Below are 15,939 nucleotides of genomic sequence, written 5' to 3'. Positions count from 1 at the left end.
AATAATGATAAGCCTCCTTATCTAGTGGGTTTTGAAACTTCTGCCTTTTACAAACCCAAGTGGATCCAGAGTTCCTGGCTGAATAGACCAAGTGCCGAGTTCACACTCAGCTCTACCCCACATCAACCAGAGCAATAATTCATTGTCTGAATGAGTTGGGCTTCAGTATAAGCTCATTTAAAGATAAGTTTCAATGTTTAAAAATAATATTTAAAGCACTCTCAAGTGTCAATGGGCATCTGTTTTAGAATTCCCAAATATATAGTTCACAATTTCATTTTCCTATATGAAAAAATCATTATAATGAGAATAAACTATAGTTGACAGCACTGAAATTTTTATTTTGATCAAGTATTACTACTGAACAGGTACTGTATTTTTAAAATCTATTTTATTTCTTTTAATTTAAAAAACTCTGCCAATATAATGTGCTCTTAATTTCTATTCATTAATTTAACACAGGGGAAAATAAGGCATATGTTTTACTTCTTTGTCACAGCAGCAGACCACTTCAGGTATATAAATATATATATGTCAGCACATATTTGATTCATTGCTATTTCTAATTCATATGTTTCTGTGGTTAACTGAAGTGTTACAAGATGTTACAACTTGGACACTGCTATCTTAAGAAGCATGAAGCTTGGTTAGGCTTATAAGGGAAGATAAAACAGAAAATATTAAAAACTGATGGAATGTTAAATTAAAAATCAACCTACAAATAGTTCAGCAGCCTGAATAGCAAAATGAACAAGGATGGAAAGCAAAAGTTGACACAAATTGGCAGGGTTAAGAGCAATAAAGAAAAAAAAAATCACATAAATTGTAAAGCAGTTTCCGAAACAAACAAGTAAGGCTGCACTGTTGAACTTTGAGAATTTCTGTTTCTTATTCTGCCTGTTTTATGTGCACTTAAATCCAATTAATGCTAATGCAGGTCACTCACAATCGTCAATTAGAAGTGAAAGGGACTAAATTTAACTTAATGGTTCATAAACACTATCAAATCCACATAAACAAAGACAAAATAAAATCTAGAACATTTCACCATTAGGAAGAGCTGGGCAGATCAGGATAGAGCCAGACAGAGTACCTCATTGTATTTACACCAGTCGCAACTCAAAACTTCTGCCTGATGTGCTGGAACCACAATTCTGACTCCTGCTGCCTTCACGTCCCAAATCCTCAGGGTCTGATCACCTGGTGAAAGAGGAAGGCTTGATCACTGTGCATCACACAACCTGCATACTCAGTGACATGTATTCATGATGGTAACTCATGGAAAACACACTGCTTTCCCTGACAGGATACTGCCATGTGTTTATCACATAAATACACATATTGTTTTCAACTATAATAATGCACTATAAGACCTACTAAAACTGATGAACTCAAACAAATAATACACCATGACAATGTTTTTTAGATGTATTCAAATTGGAAAAATCTGAATCTCACACTGAGAAAAGCACAGTGCTGACCAAACACACATCTGTGCTTTTTTTCTTCAGGAAAAGAGCCCCAAAATCCTTGCTTCTAATAAATAAAGTTAGTGCCCTGTATCAGCACATGCTATAGGAAACAAAACAGTAACAATTTTACTATTAAGTATAGGCAAAGTCTACCAAGCCAAAATGGAGAATTTTTAAATCTTAGTTTTTATGTTTGCCACATTTTAATCGGCCATCCAGAGAGATTTTTTCTCCTTGGAAAAAAACAAGTTGAAAAATTTTAAGAATTATACTTTGCATTATTACAAAACTGGTTTACATTGCTTAGCTACACAAAGTCACCCCTGATTAAATGTTTTATGTGCTGTTTACCTTGAATTTTTGTATGAGAAAACAACAAAATGCCCAGATGAATAAATCCCAGGATAAATAAATATATATAGCTACATCAAAAGTAAATTGCAATTCCTGATCATGAGAGAAAGCTCGTTCATATTGATGATAAGACTGTGGTCTATGGGATGGTGGCAGTCAAGGTCTTGAATTCCATTAGTGGTTGTGTGACCCTGCACAAGTTCTATGATATCTCTGAGAATGATTCCTCATTGCTAAAAAAGAAACAATGCTTACATGCAGGGTTGTACAAGAATTTAGTGTAATAAAAGTTTCTGCAAAGCACCTATCATAACTGCTAGCACAGAGTAGATATTTTAATAAATGGCATATAGAAGTGCTAAATCTTTAAATTATTCTTTACTTACCTACATATATGTTCCTATATTTCAGATTCTTAATCAGATCATTTAGCTAAATTTAGCTATTTTAGATAATTTTTTCCTGATTTCCTTGGATGTTGCTTAAGAAAGATAAGTATAAATTTGTTGGTAGTAATGAAATGTAGAGGTTGCAGGTCTGCAACTGATAGGAGAAGCTGACCAGACAGGTCCAAGCAAGGCCTGTAGGCAAAGGAGATCCCTAATCATCTTGGAGGGAGTGATGAAGTTCACTTGGAGCTTCAGTCGCTAAAAGCCTAGTCATAGACAAAAACATTGGATTCTGCACAAGGCTTCCAATAAAACATAGAAAGTGCCTAAATGGTGTACACCAGCTTTAAAAATTTTATTTTATATTAGGGCTGAAACTATAAAGTCTGTTATAACTATTAAGCATTGTTTAAAGTTCAGAGAGCTTGTGTTCACCCTAAAAATTACATTATATGGATATGAATGATTTAAGGTGACAAAATATTATAATGAATGTTGACTAGGAGATTAAGAAATAACTGTTATTCTAACAACAATATGGATGAATCCCACAAAGAATGTTGATCAAAAGAAACCAGACACAAAAGGCAATGTTAATCTATGCTATTAGAAGGCAGCACAGTGGTCACCCTGGGGTGCGGGGGCAGTAATGACTGGAAGATATGAGGAGGGCCTCTGGAAACATTCTGTTTCTTGATCTGGTTGCTGGTACACAGATGTGTTCATTGTAAAAATCCATTGCCTTGTACACTTAAGATTCTGCACTGTTCTATTTGTGTATTATCCTATATAATAAAAAGGTAATATGCAAATTGACCCTCATGCCCCAGCATCATAAGATGGCCGCCCCACGTCGTCACAAGATGGCCAGCAGGGAAGGGTGCTTGGGGATGACCAGGTCTGCAGGGGAGGGCAGTTGGGGGTGAATGGGCCGGAAGGGGAGCAGTTAGGTGTCAATCAGGCCGGCAGGGGAGCGGTTAGGGGGCAATCAGGCAGGCAGGCAGGTGAGTGGTTGGGAGCCAGCAGTCCCGGATTGTGAAAGGGATGTCCAACTGCCAGTTTAGGCCAGATCCCATAGGAATCAGGCCTAAACCGGCAATCAGTCATCCCCCAAGGGGTCCCAGATTGGAGAGGGTGCAGGCCAGGTTGAGGGACACCCCCCCATGCACGATTTTGTGCACCGGGCCTCTAGTCTATATTTATAAAGGCCTAAGTGACAATTACAGCAGAACGACCGAAACCCAGTCGCTATGACACGCACTGAGCAGGCAGGCAGGTGAGCAGTTAGGGGCGAGCAGTCCCAGATTGTGAGAGGGATGTCTAACTGCCGGTTTAGGCCCGATCCCCCTCAGACATCCCCCGAGGGGTCCCAGATTTCGAGAGGGTGCAGGTTGGGCTGAGGGACCCCCACCGCCCCCATGCACGAACTTCACGCACCGGGACTCTAGTACTCCAATAGAGACCAAACAAAACAACAGCAAAGGCTGGGAAGCTGGTTATTCTAGACTTCTCTAGGACAATATTTTAGTTCCTCACTATCATTCCCAAACAACATTTTTTTTTTTAAGTGCCATGGCCTGTCCCCTCTCGCAGTTAATTTAAAGGGCACCAAAAAGTGAGAATTGCTCTGCAGGAGCTAAGAATTCACTTCCTTGACAGTCGCTCCTGCTGCACACATTTGGTACTTCATCCCCATCCGTTGGTTTGCCAGGTAGGATAGAGACTTTCTGGCCAAATGGTGCAAAGACTCGCTCAACTCTCTGAGCCACCAGGACACCTGTATTTGCTGTTTTCAAATCATATTTTCAAAAAAACTGGCCTTTCATTGTCAGCTGAACATTTATCAGGGCCCTGTAATGGTGCCATAGACCCACCTGAATTACCAGCTTCTCTTATCAGTTGCAGATCTGCCAATGGCAGAAGAACCAACGAATGAAAGTGCACAGTGCGGAACAGGAAGCACTGGCTGCTACTACATCTAAATTTCAAATTGCAGCAGATAAAAGGAAGTTGGGTAGAAAGAATGAGTGTGAATGTTGAATTTGAAAGAGTGAAGTGAACTGTTTGGGCCCAAATAATTTAATTTAATTGAAATACCAGATGCCTATCAGATATCATATGACTTTTTCTTAGAGTAGAATGAGGTTTTCTTAACTACTAGACCCAACACATTCACACATGGCTATCATTTATGCAATTATATGGTGTCTGTAAGAGCAGTAACTTAGTTTTCATGGTTCACAAGAAAGTTTACTTCACATTAATCCTCTTTCCACAACAAGCTCAAATATTCTTCCCTTCTAGCTCATATAATTTAGAAATATAAATTCTGTACTAATACAACTACCATGAGCTAGACAAAATGCAACATCCTTAGAGAACTCTGCTATGGAAGGTAAATCTAGATCTAAATCTCTAACAAATCCCCCATTTTGGCCTGTCTTAATTTAGCTAATGATAAATTTAGTTCTACTAGTAGATTTGCATACAACTTTTAAGGTTACTAAATCTTTGAGTAAATTTTTTAAAGAAACATATTTCATAGCACACAGGTCTAGTGCTTGATTTTCATCAAAACCCCTCAGATCTATTTCAAGCCTTGAATAAGTAGCATTTTAGTGACAGTTGGCCCCCTAGAATGTATCCATCTACTTCCGCCTAATCAGGAATCAACTCTTTCCATTCTCAGTGTATGTAGTTTGGGCACCACTCTCTCCCATTTCCCATTCCCAACTGCAGGAACTAAGCGGGGAAGAAGCAACTAACACATTACACTCCCCTCTCCAACCACAGAGACCCTTCAGAGCCAATGAGAGAAACGAAACTTTCCTAGATGTCTGAGAACCTCTCACTTTTTCCTACTGTGCAGAAACCAAAAAGGATGTGGGGGTTAAAACTACTGCCATTTTGCTATCACGTGGTACCTGATACTGAAACCAACTGAGCAGATGACAGAACAAAAATGAAGACAAGAACATCCTTCGAATCCCATATCCAGTCATGTCTCTATAAAGCCAGTTCTAATTCTGGGCTTTAAAACTATGTGAGCAAATAAATTATCTTCTTCCTTTACTAGTTTGGGTCAGAATTTTTTTCATTTCAACAAAATAAGTCCTGGTTAATATGACCACTATTTATATTCATTTCTAATTATAACACATGCAAATAATGTCATTAAACAGATGGTCTTTTTTTCTACTAAAGCTAATGAACACTGTTGATAAAAGACTTTTATACACTATCTATTTACAACATACAGATAGTTTTAAATATTAAGTTTTATGATTATACTGCTAATATTCTACATATAATTAATCTTTTTCTGCTATTCAGTCTCACACTGAACACTCTATATGTAATATCCAGAGTCAATATTACGTATACCATGTTACACAAAAGGCCAATGAAACAAGTGGTGTGTGTGACTCAGTTCAAATAAAGGGCTAATATACACAATTCTACCTGACATTTAAATAAATGCAGCTGTGTTAGTTCATGATTTTGTCACTGTCAGATTTTGCATTTGGTCATGGGCATTAAAAGAAGAACGATTAAAATAAAATGGAGACAATTTTAGAACTTAAATAATAATATAAATTAACAAAATTATATACAATAATAAGATAAAGAATTTTTAAAAAATATGTTAGTTCAGGGAGTTTTACTTACACTTTTTCAAATATGTAAAATTGCACTCATTATTAATTCTAGTTTATTATGAATAATGACAATCAGAGCTCCCAGCGGACATGTCTTCATTGTTTTACCCTTGAAGCATGTTTCAGTTCATTGAAAGTGGATCTATTCCAGCGGTTCTCAACCTGTGGGTCGCGACCCCTTTGGGGGTCGAACGACCTTTTCACAGGGGTCGCCTAAGACCATCGGAAAACACATATATTACTCACATATTGTTTTTGTGATTGATCACTATGCTTTAATTATGTTTAATTTGTAACAATGAAAATACATCCTGCATATCAGATATTTACATTATGATTCATAACAGTAGCAAAATTACAGTTATGAAGTAGCAACGAAAATAATTTTATGGTTGGAGTCACCACAACATGAGGAACTGTATTAAAGGGTCACGGCATTAGGAAGGTTGAGAACCACTGATCTATTCTATACCATTAATTCCATTCAGGGTTTGAAATGTCTCCTTTGGAACTGTAGGATAAAAGGCTAAAGGGCATGCCTTTTCTAAGAAAATGATGCTAACGTAAATTTGATTCACATCTTCATTAAAATTTTAATTTAACTGTACTAATACTCTATGTTAGAGCTTTTTACCAATAGTAAAATTATAAAAATTACGTATAACCATTACACTGAACTGTGGTCATCTTACAGATGTGATTCACTATAATCATGAAACTCATTAGCATTTACAATAACTTAAAGCACAAAAGACGATTAACTCAAGTTATATATGTAGGCTAAAGAGTTAATTCAAATTAAATGTATCAGTATTGCTATCATTTACTTAATACACAATTGCCTTATGACTAACTGCACAACAGAAAGATAAAAGATGAAAGAAGAAATTTAAGCTTGGAAAAGGAAATGTGACAAGAAAAAATATATTCTTCTTCCCATCCCAAAAGCCTTGATGTACCTCTTTCTCTACGTTAAAATTATTTTAATAAATTTAAGTATATAATATAAATGTATATATAATTCACAATATATAATTGATGGATATTCTTTTCCATCAAGTTTATCAAAACTATGGTCCAAAAACTTTTTCTGAATGGTGGTATGATTTATTCAATTTAACTATTATACTGTATTAAGATTACTAAGAAATCTCCACAATCAAAAACTGTTTTCTAAAAACAATGTTTCCAATGGGAAAAAAGAATTTGGGAATCTGGGACAGGATAATTCTGACTCATAGTCACAAAGTTATTTTTCTATGCAATTTCAACAACAACAAAGGTTTTAAGCATATAAAACTTAACATCACTAAGCAAATTCAGCCTTTGAAAGTATCTGACTTTTTCCTCAAAAATATTCCCCACAAATATTTTAAATCTTTTGTACCATATATTCTGGAGTGGGCAAAAGAATTTTTATGGAGAAACACAAGAAAATGTTAATAATGGTTAAATAAAGGGGAGGGGGAGGGGAGGTTTTACTTTTTATTTGGCATGTTTCTGTGTTGTCTGAATTTCCTCACTGTAGGTACATGGTTGGAATAGGAATTACCTGGAATACCACTTTTTTCTTTATAAATTTATTTTTTGAAAGTTATAAAAGTAAAAAATAAAAAGTGATGATCTTACTTAGTCAATCGCCACAATATTTATGATTAATTAGCACATGTTACATATTCTTATAACTGTTACTCCAACTTAGCAACCTTTGTTCTGATAAACAAACCAAAGATAAAACCATTTATGCAAAGCCGCTCAGGGGCTAGTGAAAACAGCTAGACTGGTTCCTACTTTTGAAAGATTTATAACCGGTTGTAATCTGCCTAAGAGAAACTGTATTTGTTCATTAATAGTGCGTTCTATCTAATTCACACTAGTAAAAGTCTTGGTGCAGCAGATAGTACAATATCACTAAGAACTGGTATTCCATATTCTTAACCACATGAACTCTAACTCCAAATGCCTTTCAATGCACTGCTTCCTCTCTGTGGAGAACAATTCTCTCTCTAACCCCAGGCAGAAGGGGTTGCTCTTCCGTTTCAGCTTCTTCCCCTGTCGCCTCTGGAGGACTCTGACACTGAATTTGTTCATGTAAAATCAGGAGAGCACAAGAGAGAGGCTAGACTGGTGGGAAGAAAGTACAAGAGCGTGAGGGCAGACTGAAGGGGTGTGCGGAGAATGAGGCAAGTGGCCCGGGGAAAGGAGCTCCAGGGCAGCTAGAAATGAGTGAAGACCAGCCAGCTGGCAGCTGGACTGCACTGCTGTAATGGCACTGCAGAGAACCTGGGCAATGTGTCTCTACAACTCATAAGTTAGACTGTTCAGATTTTACATGATTTATGATTGGCCCACAAATCACATCTGTAAATCTTTATGCAAACAGTACAAAGTGTAATTATTACGGTTGACAAAATAAATTTTCTCTATAAAAAATAGAGACATAAATATAAGTATCTACTTTACCTTAAAATTGCTAACATCAATCAAAAGCAAAGCAACTGTCAAAAAAAAGATCATACCAAAACCTATCCTTGCCATATGGCTTAGTGGCAATGAATTACAGAGAATACCCCTAAAAGAGGGCAAACATCAAAGAGAGACTGATGCCCAAGTCCTCAACTGCTCTTTGTCCTACACCTCTTACCTCATCAAAAAGAAATATGTAAGTCAAATGGTTAGAATCATCAAAAAGTAATCCAGGTTGGAAAAGAATGAAACAGTCTAAAGAGCACAAAGAATTGGGGTTTTTGGTGTGTTATTTCCTCAGAATCTAAGGTACACAGCGCCACCTATTGGGGAAAGCAAGACCACCATTCACTACAAGTAAGACTTTTGGTAAATATGGAATTATTTACCTGAGGCTGAAGCAAAGCAACCAGGGATGTGGGGAGACCAGATTGTGCTATAAATGACACTTTCATGGCCTCTAAAGGTGCATAAAGACTTGCCAACATTTGGATCCCACTACAAATAAATGAACAGATCAATTACTTAATAGGTAAATTCAAATGTATGTTTTCACATATATAATACATAAAATATATATATACATATACACATATGATATACATACGTGTCTCCAGGAATTTTTAAAATCTATTTTTACATAAATCAAGATGGCATTTAAGGGGCCAAAATAATCAATGCTGAGCTGATTATTAGTTTACAGCCAAAAGATTAGAAAATATTAAATTCTAATAAATGCTTTCATACATTTTTTTTTGAAAATAAAATTAGCTGCCTAATTTAAAAGCTACATAAAATATATTCTAGAATAGAAAAAACGCAGTGGAAGCTTTGGGGAAAGGAATATTTGTTTTTAAATACAGCAATGTCAACTTACCAATTTGACAGTTTGATCCCATGAACCAGATACCACAAGGTGTTCACCTCTGGTTTGGCTCCAATCAACACTATATACCTATAAACATTTAAAAGTGTTATTTAGAAAGCAAAAGAGCACCAAGTTCAATACTATATTTTATCTCCTTATAACAGTGATAGCCAGCTAGAACAACTAATTTACTTTGTTGAAACATCAAGTCTACAAATCTTAACATGGTGTCTGAGAAGTGGAAAGTTACCTTGTCCACTCCTCCAGGCTTATTCCTTACAGATTCTACTTAATAAAATTCTACAGAATATTTCCAAATCTCCTTCACTAAAACAAATTATACGTATTTTTAAACCAACCAACAAGTCACTGTTTGCAGCGCCCTGAGGAAATGTCGAAGGAGATCAGAAAGCCATCTAAAAAAGCTTGCTGGGTCAATGTTTATCAGGAAACATTAAAATTCAATTACTATCACTAGCTGGCCTTTCTTAGAAAAAGCTTATAGGAACCAGGTGATCCTTTCAGATCTCTTGGTAAACAGCTTTAGTTATCCAATGCTGCTATTCTAATCTATGCTTCACTGCCCTCAGTGAACCATTTCAAATAAACTATTTGGAAAAATTTTCAATGTCATTTTATACAATAGACTAGAGGCCTGGTGCATGAATTCGTGCACCAGTAGGGTCCCTTGGCCTGGCCTGCGGGATCAGGCCGAAACTGGCTCTCCGATATCCCCCGAGGGGACCTAGATTTTGAGGGCGCAGGACAAGCTGAGGGACCCCACCTGTGCATGATCGGGGCCAGGGAGGGATGCAGGAGGTTGGCCAGATGGGTAGGGACTGTGGGAGAGCTGCACAGAGTGTCCGTCCTGTCTCGCTCAGTCCTGATCAGCCAGACCCCAGCAGCAAGCTAACCTACCGGTTGGAGCGTCTGCCCCCTGGTGATCAGTGTATGTCACAGCGACTGGTTGACCAGTCAACTGTCTGCCCCCTGGTGGTCAATGCACATTATAGTGAGTGGCTGAGTGGCCTTAGCATATCATTAGCATATTATATTTGATTGGTTGAATGGATGACTGGACAACCAGACACTTAGCATATTAGACTTTTATTATATAGGATTATGTACAGATCACTACTATAAGCTAAATTCAACAGAATACTCGCATAATTATACTTTATAAAAGTATTCCCGACATGGATCTGAGTGTATGTCATTAAATGTGATCAACAGGTTATTTTAAATCTAAAAACTCTAACTACCATATTTATGTAAGAAGTATGAGTGTCTGGGGTTTGTAGTGGTTTAAGTATGGGTTACCTGTACTCAGCTGCCTAATGCTAAACTGAGCCATGTTGGAGCCTGAGTAAAACCAAAAAATTAGTAATTCTATTCTATTTTTATTTAGAACTGATGTTTTGCTAATCATAGATTTTTTGCATTAATTTTTATTTTTTTAATTACTGCACTAAGACATTATTTATTTTGACTACTAAGTTTTTTTTTTGGCTCCCTTAAATTATGTACTCAAGGTGAGTGCCTCATCCAGCTTGCCCTAGTCCTGGCCCTGCTGCTTCCCAAATCCATGCAAAAGAGGAAAGAACAATTGTAACACTACAGAAACCACAATCCAGTAACAGACAGCAGCTCATAAAGCATACAGAAGGGGCAAAGGAAACCAAAGACTGCTACAGTCATCTGTTAATTATGGGTGGAAAAGGCAGGTTTGGAAGCAATCACCGAAGATTCTGAGAGCTGAAGAGTTTGATTTTATCTTCTAGTCCAGGGCTCAACAAACATCTTCTGTCAAGAGCCAAATAAATATTATAGGCTTTGTGGACCATTTGCTCTCTGTCAAAACCACTAAACTCAGTCTAGTAGAGCACAAAAGTAGCCATAGATAATATTTAATGAACGGGCATGGCTGTGTTCCAATAAAACTTCCTTCTGTGCATTCCAACAGCACCTACTTCTGATTCAGCATTTACCATATTTTACTAATATCCACGTTAAATAACTGCCATACCTGCTAGATTTTGAAAGACCCCTCTAAGTAAAATCTTAAGATGTACATCTTATACATCTATGCTCATTGCAATATAACTCAATAAATGTGAATTAAAATAATTAAACCAGCCAAATTATCTTCACAATCTGTAACTCTGCTTTAAGTAGGTATAAAGAGCTATTGATTTCGTTTTAAAAGATAACTGAATACAACTAAAGACTAACATCATGAGCTCACACTCCACTGCCTCTATCCATTTCCAGCCTGATACAGGATTTAAAACCCTATGACCCCTCACCTTTTAAAACTGCAAGAGCCTCCACAGGCTCAGAGAGAACCCAGCCCTAATGAGATCAAAAGCTGGAGGTAAGAAAACTATGCTAATGGCAGTGTCCTGCCAGCTGTGTTATCTGTCACACAACATGGCAAGCATTAGGGCTCTGGATAACACTAAGGATAGGCACACATGATGAGGATAAAAATGGATTAGTGAAGAAGGAAATAAAGGTGACTCCATCAGTAACCAGTAACCAATACTTTACTGTGTTTAAAGTATTAGGACATGGGGAAGTAAGTAACTAGCAGTATAAGTCAGGATACTGTGTTTAAAAAAAAAGAACTATAGACATAAGTATAAAAGTGCTGGGGTGGAAACTTCAGCTTGATGCCCAGAAGAGAAGGATTCAAGCAGGGCCTTGAGGGCTGGCTACAATGTTAATAGCAGGAAGCAGAGGTGCAAACACTGACCAGAAACTCCTCCGAAGATATATATGGGCACAGAAAGCACCAAGATATTAGGACTAGTGAACGCTGCATAATGCCAAGGTTTTGTGCCTGGGGACTGTCAGGGATGGTGGCTTTAACAAACCGAAAGACTGGAGGAAGGAAGATAAGGTGTAATTTTAGACACACTGAGTTTGAGGTGACAGCAAGAGTCAAGTTGAAATGTCTAGTAAGAACAGGGGTTTTGCATTAACCTCAAGCACTGGAAAAAGTTTATAGCCATAAGGATGTTTGGGATATGTTCCATTATCCCAACCTTAAGTCAACTCACTAATCTATTCAGCAAGTATTTATTAAGCACCTACTATATACAAGGCACAAATTGAGGGGTGGGGGGTAAAATGTAAGACAAGAGAGATGAAGTCCCAGCCCTCATGGGTGTTATATTTTAGCGGGGAAAACAGGCTGTAAATAAATAAATAAATAAATAAATAAATAAATAAATAAATTTATTTATTTTTAAAAAATCACAAAGCCAAGTAAGGAGACTAGAAAACAATGACAAGGGCAGGAGGTCACTTCTCAATGGTGGTCAGGGAAGACCACTCTGAGCAAAGAACTCTGTGCAGTAAAAGAGAAAACTGCAGATTTGAGAAGAAAGGCTTTCAGTAGAAGAACAGGGAAAGACCCTAAAGCATGAAACAAGTGTGTCATGTCTGAGGAAGAGCAAGGTCAAATAGGAGGGACAAGAACCCAAAGGGCCACGGTTACGGGTTTGTATATAATTTCTCTTAAGAGGCCACCCATCAACTACCAGCTAGATTATAGCATTCTTCTAACTGTTCTCCCCATTCATTTTTGCTCACCTCTAATCTGTTACCTACATTGAATAAAAAATTACCTTTGTAAGACACTTAATGTCGACCCCCCTGCACAAAGCCCTTCAGTCATTTCATCCTATATAGTTCCTGCAATTTACAATCCTCACTCTACACTGAGATTTATCCATGCTGTTATTTACTACTGGAAGATAAAAGCATGCAAAACTACACATGACTAGGGATTCATACATATATAGTAAAACTAAAAGAAAAAATACATAAACAGAAAATTCAGGATAGTGGTTGCTCCTGGGAAGAAAGGAGGAATGAAAAAGGGAGGGAAAAGAATAGGATAAAAAAAAAAAAAGGAGATAGAAGGACAATAGCCAGGAGTTCCACGGTATCAGTAAGGTTTTATTTCTTCAGCTAGGTGATGACTATACAAGTGTTCATCATAGCTTTTTTACATACTTTTATATGCATGAAATATTTCAGAGTAAATTATTTTAAATCTTCAATGTCTTTCCACTGATCTTAACATAAGGGCCAAAATGCTCACTGCTCTGGGCACATAGGCTCAATCCTTCCCCTTCCAGCACACACTTTCCTTTGCTGCTAACCCTGTTCCTCTGACCTCTCCACCTAAATACCCAATTCCTATTCTCCTGTCAGACTCAAGGACGTCCTCTGCCCCAGACAAGACATCCCATCCCCTCCTTGCAGCACGCTGCACATTCACAGCACTGACCAACCACATTGTAACTTAGACAACCAGCAGCTTAGGACTCTCTCCCCAGAGGGGCAAGGACTCCAGAAGGGTAAGGATCCTGCCTGACTAGTTCATCTTCCCCATAGGCCTCTGCAGACAGTGGAGTTAATTAAAGTTTTTGGAATGAATGAAGGGGCAGAGAAACAAATCTGAATGGAAAACACATCTCCCAATAGTCCACTCTTCCATCTTTTTCCTATTCCCAATTCCCCCTCCTCTACCACTCAAGCAGTGCGCATGGCAAATGGTCAAAGTACAAAAAAGAAGAGAAATACGCAGCTATGCTTTAAAAGCAGGGTCCTCTAAAGGCCTATCTTATGAAATTGCTCTTGGCAGTGGTGAAGAAAATTAATTTAAAAATTGCAAAAAGAAAAAGACACTGAACAATATTTTGTGCTACTTTATGAAATCTAAACCTCATCAAAATCAGTTTGGGAGGACAAATTTTATTACTGAAACTAAGTCCCAAAGAGCTCATTTTTAATCTACTGCACAATAGTGCCCTTTTAAAAGTTGGTTTATTTAATTAAAAATCATCAAAGAAAAACTGTCTGGAATGTTCACACTTATCTGTATCAATACAAAGGAAAGGAACACTGACTTTTAATTACTGAGTAGAAAGGGCTACATGCTTCTTTTAACGTGAAATGAATTTTTTAATCTTTCATGACAGAACATTTTTAATGTGCATACAAGTAAAGAAAACAGAATAATAAATCCCTGGGTATCTGTCATTTACCTTCTATAGTTATTGACATTTTGCCTATCTTGTTTTATCCCATAATTGACTACTAGAGTATTTTAACATCAGACAATTTCACTCATAAATACTTCAGAAGATAAGGATGGTTTTCTTTTTTATATATGCACAAAACCATTTTCAAACCCAACAAGATGAACAAAAGTTCCTTAATATCACCTAATACTGTCCATTTTCATATTTCCCCAATTGTCTTAAAAATGTCTTTTTACAGTTAATTTGAATCAGGATCCAAATAAACCCATATTTTACATTTAGGTGCTATCTCTGAGGTCTCTTCTAATCTAGGAAAGTCCTCTTTCCCCACCTTGCTTTGCCTGCCCCCCTATTCCCATGACATTTATTTCTTGAAGAAACAAAGTTAATGGTCCTGTAGTATCTTTATATTCTGGACTTGGCTAATTGTTTCCTCATGGTGGTGTTTAACTTTCTTCTACCTTTCCTATTTCCTTTAAATTGAAGTTAGATCTAGAGGCTTCATTAGATTCAGTTCAATCTTTTTTTTTTTTTTTTCTTCCTATTGTATTAGAAGGTATATAATTTCTGGTTGATCTACTTGTAGTGATCCTAAAATTGTTCAGAAGATGTACCAGTCTTAAATTAACGGTTTCAGCATCCATGCATAACCCTTACTTAAAGTCATTTATTTAGGGGCTACTAAATGGTGATGTTATTCCTCCTGCATTTATTAGCTAGAATTCTGTTATAAGAAATTTTCCACATCAACTGTTTTCTCCACAATTAAATTCATATAGGAAAGGCAGGATAAATGCCTTCATTCCTTACCATTATTTATCAATATTCAGAATGAGGCAGTTATCCTAGTAATCTTCAATGGTGACCAGTTGGGGTTTTTTTATAAGTGAAAATATACATATAAGTGTGTCTATGTGTGTGTATAGTTTTTCAATCCATTGCTGTCATTCCTGTTGATGTTCAAATTGCCCCATCATAGTCAATAAGAGCCTCTTCAGGTCGTATCTTCTAACCTTTTGACAGGATCTCAGTGGCCTTTCATAACTTTCTGACCAACCATCTCTATGTGCCACAACATTATTTCTTGTCTTTCTCACAATTATTAGTAAAAATCAAACTACACCAAGCAGGGTGATGAAGAGAGAGAGGGAAGAAGGGAAGAAGAAAGGGAAGGAGGAGAGAGGGAGGGGAAGGGAGGGAGGGATGGAGGGAGGGAAGAGGGAGGAGGGATAGGTATCTCTTTGGTTGACAAATCTGTTATTGGATAGTTTTAAATATAAATACATTTCTAAAGAGAACAAAATGGTGTTAAATGCATGAGTTGTCATTCTTCATTAATAGTTTTTTTGGGTACCTATCATTATACTCTTGTCAGCTACTATCATTATTTAAGAGGTAAATAATTGACTCTGTTTTAAAATAAGGCACATCTTTACTATGAAATGTATAGTTAAATACATTTTCTCCACAATATACTACTTGTTGGATAGTTATTTAAAAAATACATTTTACTAGTATAAGCAATGATAAAAAAAATTTTAAATGGATCAAATATCTTTTAGGTTTTCAGCAAATTGATAAGCCTTGCCATTTGACAGTGAAGACAAATTTTAACTATTTTTAAAAAAGGTAATAAGCACACTGAAAAGTAGACATTGAAATAAACACTGTCTA

General features: G+C 36.8%; 1 protein-coding gene across 1 annotated transcript in view; it reads right to left on the bottom strand.

Annotated features, from left to right (window-relative positions):
• The window catches only part of PEX7 (peroxisomal biogenesis factor 7), a 60,095-nt gene that overhangs the window by 39,919 nt on the left and 4,237 nt on the right, over positions 1-15,939 (bottom strand). The window contains exons 4-6 of the mRNA XM_036317520.1: positions 9,218-9,295; positions 8,730-8,838; positions 1,094-1,200 (exon numbers count right to left, since the gene is read on the bottom strand). Coding sequence (XP_036173413.1) covers positions 1,094-1,200; positions 8,730-8,838; positions 9,218-9,295 — 294 coding nt within the window. The remainder of the gene's footprint in view (positions 1-1,093; positions 1,201-8,729; positions 8,839-9,217; positions 9,296-15,939) is intronic.

Source organism: Myotis myotis, unplaced genomic scaffold, assembly GCF_014108235.1.
Source record: "Myotis myotis isolate mMyoMyo1 unplaced genomic scaffold, mMyoMyo1.p scaffold_m19_p_7, whole genome shotgun sequence".
NCBI lineage: Eukaryota > Metazoa > Chordata > Mammalia > Chiroptera > Vespertilionidae > Myotis > Myotis myotis.
The sequence above is the reverse complement of the archived record's forward strand: the minus strand, read 5'-3'. Positions and strand labels throughout refer to the sequence as shown.